Source organism: Branchiostoma floridae, chromosome 6 (assembly GCF_000003815.2).
Source record: "Branchiostoma floridae strain S238N-H82 chromosome 6, Bfl_VNyyK, whole genome shotgun sequence".
Lineage (NCBI taxonomy): Eukaryota > Metazoa > Chordata > Leptocardii > Amphioxiformes > Branchiostomatidae > Branchiostoma > Branchiostoma floridae.
The window spans coordinates 1252209-1262679 of record NC_049984.1 but is presented as its reverse complement, the minus strand read 5'-3'; the positions used below and the strand labels follow the sequence as shown (position 1 = coordinate 1262679).

The window sequence follows — 10471 nt, the reverse complement described above, 5'->3', positions numbered from 1 at the left end:
TTGGAGATAGGGTCATTCTGTGAACAAGGTCGACGGAGTTGGCCGAAAATTTAGGGTAAGTCCCTATATTAATTCAGTGTTGGAAAGAAAGTTTAGCAATTTCTATAATGTCATGGGTTCTTTAAGTTAACGCGCTCGAGGTGAGGCTCTCTCCATACTCGGAGCCCCCGGCTTTACGCCAGCCTGGACACCAGACACTGCTGGCACAGGGTCTAACTCAGGGGTCCTGCTTTAGAACTTCATTGGCGGCATGTTGGCCCTAGAGCCGGGGAGTTGGGCTGTATAGGCCCTGGAAACAGTCTGGCATCCAGGCTAGCTGTGCGTCCCATCTGAGACAATGTCCCCACCCAGCTGTGTGCTCGATTTACACCTGCGTTGAGTGGGGACATTGATTTGAAAATTAATGTGCCTTTTCCAAGGCACCACATTGCGGCCTTCTGGGGATTCAAACACGTAGCCTGTAGACCCAGAGCCAGCATACAGCCCTCACAAAATACACTGATGCCGCACCCAATGCAGTTCAGTCCTGCCTAGTGTTCCAGCATATATACACCATCTGTAACCACGAAGTGATCGAAAGACACCAATGCCCGAAAGGCCTTCCTGCTTCCGATGCATGTCTTATAACAACACCGACTGGAGTACCGGTGGAGCTTCTAGTACATTTCTCTATATTTTTCTACAGTCATTAAATACATCAAGCTTTCAAGATAGCTTTATCCAAAGAAACGCCTGATGTAGACGTCAATCTTAGGTTGAGTCTTTCAGAAACAAAGAAAGCGACTTACGAAATATGAAAGAGGCGTCCTTCACTTTTAAATTTGATTACAGCGTACATTTTGCTCCGGGTGAGGAATTTCCGCCTTCAATATTCATTTTTGGTCACATATACTCGTATGCATTGTTGAAAGCGTCTACAACATTCGTAACCACAACGGGGAAAGACGCCAAAAATTCACAGAAAATCTTAATGTCATTTTCATTATGCTCCATGATTTTATATTGACAAAATAAAATAAAGGGATGGCAGCTTCTGCAGCTGTTAACGAATTCTACTATTCATCCAGTCTGGAATTATGATGTTTTTGCTTTATTTTGTTTTTTTCCCTACTATGTACCTGGTTTTACCTTCCATCTTGTAAGTTCTATTTCACTTCTTACTCCAGACTGGCAACAGGCGTGGGAAACGAGATCCTCTAAGCTGCAGGTGTGTATAGAGACGTCAGTACTGTACAGCATCCGTCCTAGATCATACTGTATCAAGGACGTTTCCGTGAGGAAAATTAGTCTCGTGCTGACGCAAGGCCGCGTCCCGCCCCCTGGCTCCGTCCGTCGCCTCCTGTTGGTGTAGACCGTTGGGGAGGGACATCGCTCCTACAGAAATAAGTAACCTCCTCCTTACTACCATCAGTACCGCACGCAGCTCACTCCTGGTAGAGTCCTGGTAGAGTCATGTCGGGCGCAGGTTACGCCGGGCGGCACCCCAGCTCAGGCGGCACGCCAGCGCCAGAACAGCCGCGGAGATCTCGCTATGACTACGAGAACTTCAGCCAGTTCCGGGGCCGCTGCGGCGTTCTGAACGAGCCGATCTTCGCCGCAGTCCCCCCTCGGAGGAAGCCGGGCCTGCCCCCGAGCAGGCAGCGCGGCGGAGCGGCGGAGATAGCCGACCGGGGCAGACCGTCTGAGACCAAGGACACCGAGCCAGGTTAGTCTCTACCTTCCCTGGGGACCAGACAGGATCGGGTAGCTAGCGAGTTTTGTTCGGGGACCCAAGGCAGTCAGCCCGCCGATCTCACATTAGCGTTCCGGGGAGTCTAAGCCCGAGGGCAGGTGGACCTCCTTCGGGCGTAAACTCCCCAGAGCGGTAATAGGAGATCGAAGGGCCTGACTGTCTTGGGCCACCGAATAAACTGTCCCAGCTTCCCGATCCCGGTTGGCCTCCAGGGTATATATATAGAGAGAGCCTCTACCAGACGGACAACGCTGGTTATCATAAGGAGAATAATTTGCCTGGGGAGTTTTTTGTTTGCTACCAGAGGAGTTGGCCTCCGAAGGGGAAACATTTTCCTTAGTGTAGACTGACTCCCCTGCCCTGACCAATTTGCCGACTTTTTGCCAAATTCCACGATTCCCGTACAACCGTAGGAAGGCTAGAGCTAGGTAACAGAGCGTCTAAAGACATCCTTCAGTTATAGTGATCTTCTCGTAGAGAGATGCAGGGATAGGCCGCAGAATCTTAACTTTGATAGTTTTCGTCGCCATTCTGAACTGTATGGAGAAGCATCCTCATTAGACAGCTTTAAACACCTTTTTTTTAAACATTTGCAGTCAGAGGTGCAAGCTTTGAAATGTTAGCTGTTACAGGTCGGTCGGCTGTAATATAACCAGCTGCTGCCTCGCCGCGTGCCTGCGAAACTTGTGTGTTACACACCAAAGGGTGGCTATATATTGGTTATACATGTATGATATACTGACCATACGGATACAGATATCTGACTCCTGTATGTGTGTATCAGGGTTGTAGCCAGCACCTGTCCTTCAGTCCTTTGAAGGAATTTTGCAGCTGGGGACTGAAAAAAATTTTCCCCATTCCGTCCCCAGGGACAGACAAAAATTGATATCTGATATAGAAAAACTGAATTCAGGTGCTCTCCCTCACCAAAACAGATGACATTGAACAGCTTAGTCTACAAGCAAAATTTGCACCTCAAAATGCAGGAAATAGTGTTTCAGAGGGTCTAGGTTTCAACATTTTCTGGGACCCAGACCCCCTAGGAATGACGCGCAACACCACGCCATGCCAAGGTGCTCGATAGGATTCCCATTCAAAATCGAGGGGACTGAAAATAATTTCAGGCTGACTGCAACCCTGCGGTGTGTATGATCTGTTTTCCCCCCTAGTGTACGGCTCCATACCCGACACAGCCAGCTGCAATCCCAGCGGTGCCCGCCAGGTGCCGCGGCGGGACAGTCTCGGGCTGTACAAGAACCAGATGTACGCCGCCTCCGGCCCGCCTGATTGCCGACTGCATCTGGGGGACGAACCCTGCGACACCGACACAGATACAGGTAAAGCTACGGCCCCATCTGCACCGGGGCCCGCAGGGGATGTACATGTAGCCCCGGCCGGGCCCGAAGCCACTGGAATTGTGACGTGCCCCTTGGTGTTTTCACGGGTAGATAACGGCGTTTGTCGACGTCCTGGGTTGATTTTAACTGCGGATTAAAAAAAAAGGCCCGACCATGCCCTAAAATAGCCGTGTAGCCACAGGGACACGCCTGAAAGTGAAGAAACACAGCCCGTAAACTACCCGGAGGGGCCCCTTGTTCCACATACGTAGCATTAGGCAGTAAGCTAAAGGCTGGGCATGATGAGTGCCATTGTAGATACCATAGCGTGTAACTCCTTTCCAAATTCAAAGTAAAATTGATCAGTGTAATGTTTTGCATCTCCTTCAACCGGAGTTTTATAGTGCTGCAGACCATCGCGTGTAAGACCAACTATTACAGGCTCTCGTTCTTCCCTCGGACCATCAAAGAGTAGAATGAACTAGTACTTGAGCCTGGTGTGGCGGAGGCGGAGTCCCTCTCCCAGTTCAAAGCTGAGCTGGGACGGGCTTCCCTGTACTGAGCTGTCCCCGTCCATTGTACATAATACAGTGGAAGCCATTTAATTGCTCGTCGGATAAACGCACACTTCGGTCAATTGCTCGGAATCCCAAAATCCCGTGGCGGTGCGGTCCAACTGGGTAACTTCGCATTATCGCACACGCCGGATAATTGCACGGGATTCGCTGGTAAATTGGGTGTGCAATTAAGCGGCTTCCACTGTATAGTACATAGTGTAGATATGTCTGTTGTAATATCACTTGTCCTGTCTGCACATGTCTACGTCCTTTACCATTGTTTTCCACATGCACTTAAGTCATGCGCAGCTGCTAGTAATCCACCTTGTACGTGGGATAAGCAGTACTGGAGATGATTGTGATGATTGTACTGGTACTGTTAACAACAATTATGTTTCTCTGTCAGTCACAAATAAGTTGGTAAGCTTGGTAACAGTAACAGCCGGGCATTCAGATAAGCGGCCGGGCCAACGTTGATACATTAAATACACCTTTGCAAACTCAAAGTAAAATTGATCATCATCATCAGTCGGCTGCTGTGCAGTCGGTCACGATTTTATTCCACCTCAGTCTGTCGGCAGCCAGTGCAGCTATAGCAGTAGGGTTCAGGTCGCCCTCCGCGTCCCCCAGCAGGTTTTGTATATACGTCAGGTAGTTCGTCTTCTGACGACCGGTGTGGCAGCGATTTCGCCCCCCCGTGATCTCGCCCCCCCGGGGGCGAAATCACTAGCGATCTCGCCCCCCCGGGGCGAAATCACTAGCGATCTCGCCCTCCCCGGCTAGTGATCTCGCCCCCCTACCTCGCCCCCCTTTAGCGATTTCGCCCCCCCCCAAAAAAACGGGTTTACATGACATTTTAGAAGTTGATTGGTATAAATCACAAAATGCAGTTTCAGAATGATATAAGTACACGAGTTTGATACATAACTCCATTCATAGTATCAATATTAACGTAATTACATGGTAATAAGATAGTTGAACCTGTTACAGACAAGGAGGGTTGGGTCCCTTGTATTCCCATTATTGCATATACCTGAGTCTTGACATAAGATGTATTTCATTGTATTCACCTGTCCTCAAGCAACCTATATATCTCCAATATGAAGTCTCTACCATGAAGTGACCACAAAAGAACTATGTAATGTCTTTATTAATTATGCAGATATTAGGTATTAATTAGAATAACGCACATTTTGGTATATGCACCTGGCCAAGGGATATCTTCACCTCCAACATGACTGCTTTTTCTAGTATTTAGGAACTGATGCATTTACCCGTGTTTCTTAAGACTGGTACTTTACCAGTGTTTGTGTAACATTTAGCAACAGCTATATCAACTTGCGCGTAGATAGTGTTTATAATGAGAAACTATTATTCACGTGTGTTTTTGTTAGTGCTTTGGAAATGTTTCCAGCACAAGAAAGAAAACACTGTGACAAATTGAAAACATATAGCTGACGTATTCCGTACCATAGACGGTGTTGATTTATACGTTCGCAGTAGCACTGTTTTTATGCCACCTCAGCTGCAAAAATTGTCTTTTTCATTTCAATGTCATGTTTGCACCGAACAATATAGTATCGACTTTCGAGGTATGATATCTTACGGTACGGTAATAAGGTGCCATATAGGTACCAGGTAACACACCATATACGTAACTCCCCAGGTGCAGTATAGTACCAGGTAGCGCACCTGTAATATGTAGTAACCAGCTGCTTTAGGGGGGGGGGGCGAAAACGCTAAAGGGGGGCGAAAACGCTAGTGATCTCGCCCCCCGGGGGGGGCGAGATCGCAGGGGGGGCGAGATCGCTGTCACACCGGGTCGTCGTTTGCCGTGGGAAGGGACATACAAGGCATAAGTCCGCAGAGGCTCTTCTAAAGGCATTCTAAGAGCATGTCCAATGAAGCGTAATTGGCGTTGCCTGACTTTGCAGATGAGAGGCTGGGTGTTTGTCACTCTGTATATCTCACTGTTGCTAACACGCTGGAGACGCTTAATGTTTAACATGATTCTGTAGCATGATGTAGCAAACGAGTTTATCTTATTCTCCATGTCAGACGACAGTACCCAAGATTCACATCCGTATAAAAGCACTGGCACACAGGTAACATTAAAGAGCTTGATTTTTGTGGAGTTGAATAAAAAATAAGATTGATAAGTGTAATGTTTTATTTCGCCTTTGAGATAGTTTCATTTTTTGACGGACTCTTCTAAACGAAGAACTTTATATTTCAAAGGACCGGACCCAGAGAACGCCCCTCCCCCGCCCCAGTCCCCGGCACCCCCGGCCTGGGTGACGCAGCGCGTCTTCTGGCTGGCCCAGCTGGCCGTGGGTGCTGCGGTCCTGATGCTGCTCATTCCTCTTCTAATCACCATGGCAACAGGCGGGACCTGTCAGGTAGGGCGTTGCCATTTTACACAGTAAGACTCGAATACAGTGGAAGCCGCTTAATTGCAAACCCAATTTACCAGCGAATCCCGTGCAATTATCCGGTGTGTGCGATAATGCGAAGTTACCCAGTTTGACCGCAACGCCACGGGATTTTGGGATTCCGTGCAATTGACCGAGATGTGCGTTTATCCGACATGCAATTAAGTGGCTTCCACTGTAAATCTTTTTTTTTGTTCATGTTTTGAATAATTAGAAGTTTATTTGTAAGTGCATGCCCGAGGGCTAATTACAAGTGCGCATGCATGGTGTAAACATAGGAGATATGCAAGTGACAATGAACAGTTATAAGCAATACTCTACTCTAATGGTAGTGTTGACTATTTTGTTACCTTTTACCTTTGCCAGAATGGCTAAGGTTATGTTTTAGGCTTGTGAGTCTGTGTGTCTGTGTGTGTGTTAACAGCATAACTCGAGAAGCCTTTGATGGATCCCAATGATATTTGGTAGGTGGGTAGAGGTCGGGAAAACGAAGGTCAAGTTCGATAATGGGCCCCCTAGCGGCTTGCTAAGGTACTGCAGCAGAACCTCATTTTTTTATATCTCGTGTTCTGGACATGCTGTGGTCATGATTTTTGACTGGTAGATAGCCCTTGGGGCAGAGAGTAAGTGCTGTGAGTTTGGACCCCCTAGCGGCTTGTTTGGAACTGCAGGCGCCGGTTTCCTTTCAAACTTTGGACGAGAATAACTCTACAACGTGTTAACGGATCGTCATGATTTTTGGTATGTAGATAGAATGAGTGATGACTTACATAATGATATACTAATTATGCAAATCAACAGCTGATTTGCATAATTAATGAGGAAAATTTATAAATCCACTGCATTCCATGATAGGACTTTCAAACTTGTTACATATGTAGCTGGGAAGGAGAGAAAAGTCGATGGATATCAATTATGCAAATGATGGCCTCATCTGCATAATTAATGAGAAAATATGAACATGTTGACAGATCATCATGTCTTTTGGTATGTAGGTAGCGTAAATGAAGACCTACATAATGAGATACCAATTATGCAAATCAACAGCTAATTTGCATAATTAATGAGGATATTTCATAAATTCAAACTACATTCCACAATAGGACTTTAAAACTTGTCACATATGTAGCTGAGAAAGAGAGAAATGTCAATAAATGTTTATCATGCAAATGATGATCTCATTTGCATAATTAATGAGAAAATATGAACGTGTTGAAGGATCGTCATGATTTTTGGCATGTAGATAGCCTAAGTGAAGACTTATATAATGTGATACTTATTATGCAAATTAACAGCTAATTTGCATAATTAATGAGGAAAAGTTCATAAATCCACTGCATTCCATTATAGTACTTTCATCAAAGTTGTCACATATGTAACTGAGAAAAAGGGAAGAGAAAAAGAGGTGTATTTAAAGACTTTGAAAGAGAATAAGTCAAGAATGGATCAAAGGATCATCATGATTTTTGGTATGCTGATAGATATCGTAAATTGTAACTTGGGATCTAATTTGCATAATCAATGTCGCAATTTTATAAACCAACTCCAAGCATACAATTATAAAGAAAATTAAATGAGTAATGCATTTGTCTACAGACATCATTCTACATAACAAACCTGGTTTATTTGGCAAAGGTATGTGTTCGTGGAACTCTAGTTTTATTTAGTTTTGTTGAAGAGATTCATTAGTCACGTATGGTCACAGTTAATAGAATTTTTCGTCAATCAGTGACTTATCAAAGGTAAGTAGAACGTACCTCCAAATTTTCGATGCGTGGATCTTCTGTAGCCAACATCTACTCCGGTCGCGCCACATCGTCACCACCAAGCCGATCGCAGACACCGTCGAGATTATCGACCAAGAACCACGCAAAGCACACAGAAAAGTTAAAGAAGCAGTTCACATCCAGTTGGAAGGTGCAAAGCTGAATCGGAAGGATGGCTGGGAGCTGCCCAAGTCCTACTTACCCTTACTCCGGAAGGAGGCGGGGTGGGGGACAGAAGATCCACGCAAGTCTTGACCTAGTTCTCGCAACTCTCGCGAGAACTAGGTCACTCCGTGAACAAGATGGACTGGATAGCCATCGAAAATTTGGAGGTACGTTCTACTTACCTTTGATAAGTCACTGATTGACGAAAAATTCTATTAACAAATTATTTAGTTTTGTTTTATATCAGTCATAGAAAATGTAGTCTGTATTTATTTACACAATTTTTCGCTGGCTGGGGTTAATGATCCCTACCCTCCTGGATGGTGGCAACTGTGTGTCCGGCCGCTAGGAGCGCGATTTCAATCAGGCTATAGAAAATGTAAAAGTGACCTTCTTTCTCATTCTCATCCAGGCGTGCGAAACGAAGGAACTGCGCGATCAGCTGCAGTCCCTACAGATTCGGGTAGGGGACGTTGCGATCATGGTGCTTAACATGAAGGTGAGAGCCTACGTTTTAATCACGCTTCTTATACATGCTAAGATAGCTTATATGTTATTTCTGAACAGTATGACAAACCTGGAGGCAACTCTCTATCTTCATGGCTACCTCCCCCCCCCCCCTACCCCCCAACGACCTGGAGGTCAAGAGACTAGGTAGGTAGGTAGGTAGGTATGACTATCACCTCATGTGATCACCTGTGAAACATTTAGGGTTGATTTATTTAGCAAGCCGAGTTTTTTTATCAGTGCGCCATATGTGAAATGTTGCCAACATGCCGCCATAGACTTAGCTTGTTCTCTCCACCAACCCGTAGCTAATATAGTCTCTACCAGATTCCGGATCGCTGGAAAAATCGTAGAAATGGAACAAATAGAGGAGTAAGACGGCCAGAGGAGTATAGCCGGCTAGGAAACAGCACTAGGGAGAGTCTGTTAGAGACTATAGCTAATACACACTACAGCTGCAAACCTGCACCATATTTCAGGAGAAATACGGTAAACCTGAAGCGCCACCTTCTGTTTCAGGAGAAGTACGGTAAACCGGAAGCGCCACCAGCTGAATCTCAGCACGTCCCGGTCTCGGGGCTGACCGCGACTGACTCCACCGCAACCCACCGGACTGATCGGCGGGGCCCGCCGGCGGAGGGTCGGCTCCAGCCCGAGGTCCTTCCCGATCCAGCCCGGGTCAAGGTAAATCCCACCCTTCCCAATGTACATAGATAGGTTCTGCGATGGATTGTCAGGGAAAGCAGTGGAAGATGAACTACACTTCATTTGCCAATGTTCATATTACAGTTCCGAAAGAAACAAACGTTTCCTTAAAATCTGCGAAACTTTCCCAAGCTTTTATCACCTTACCGACCAACAAAAATCAATCTTCTTGCTTAAGTCGTCCAACCCCTTTATAAGTGAAAATGTTGGACAACTCATCTCCTACTGCATACAGAAAAGAAGTCAAACCCATCAAATAGCTTATTTATATTAAGTAGAAATGGATTTAGATTCCCTTTTGATTTATATATGAGTATCATTTTCCTTCTTCGTTAAGTATGATTATGTATACTACTACTGCTTTACTTTGTATGCAATTAGCCCTCGGGCAAGAATTTGCAATAAAGATTATTATAATCCTGATGACAGTATTCACGGAGCACCAGGCCGTCGGTGGACTGTCGACGTTTTAGACTCAGGGCCTGCCATTAAATATGACTATCTATTGGTTCTTCGTAAAGATTTGCCAATGCATCTACCAGGCTCCACACTCGCTGAAAATACTAGTAGTAGAAATGGGTGAAATAGACAGATAACACACCTGAGGAGTTGGCCGGCCAAAACTACAGCTTGCGACTTCAAAGAGGATGGCGACTCCCCATGTAGCAAACTGTAGTTGGCTGGCTAGTATAACTCTTCTGGTGCGTTACCTGTCTATTTGGCCAATTTCTAATATTTCCAGCGACACGTGGAGCCTGGTAGAGGATACCGCAAATACAGAAACTTTCGCGGTGGTTTTACATTCGCGGTTTTCGTGGTGGCCGCTGAACCGCGAACTTAAAACCACCGCGAATATTCATAATACAGTGTGCGACTACAGTACAATACTGTAAATAAGTTCGCGGGATGGCGCCACAGCGAATTCAAATCACCGCGAACACTCCTTTTTCCCGCTGTTGCGAATTTAAATTCCCGCGAACTTAAACATATTTACGTACAGTAGCTAGATGCCAGTGGTCAGTAAAGTTTCCCGCCCACAGGAGCCGCTGCAGAAGCTTGCAGAGGAGGCACATGATGTGGTCAGGGACACCGACCCGGTGAGGACCGTCCACTCCGCCCTGGTGCCGGGTCCTACCGCCGACACACCGGAACCGCCCCTGATCCCCGCCGCCGTGCAGGAAAACCGACCGGGACTGCCGGTAAAATGCTTCACTAGAAACTCTCCATCGATGATTCAGACCGCAGGACCTTCTTGACCATTTTTGCGACA

At 46.1% G+C, this 10471-nt stretch overlaps 1 protein-coding gene across 1 annotated transcript; it reads left to right on the top strand.

Annotated features, from left to right (window-relative positions):
- The first annotated feature begins 1426 nt into the window (after positions 1-1426).
- LOC118417404 lies at positions 1427-10457 on the top strand. The gene is made up of 6 exons (XM_035822961.1): positions 1427-1705; positions 2902-3069; positions 5865-6025; positions 8402-8488; positions 9016-9180; positions 10242-10457. The coding sequence occupies exons 1-6, from the start codon at positions 1453-1455 to the stop codon at positions 10455-10457; spliced, it is 1050 nt and encodes a 349-aa protein (XP_035678854.1). The 5' UTR covers positions 1427-1452.
- The last annotated feature ends 14 nt before the right edge of the window (positions 10458-10471 follow it).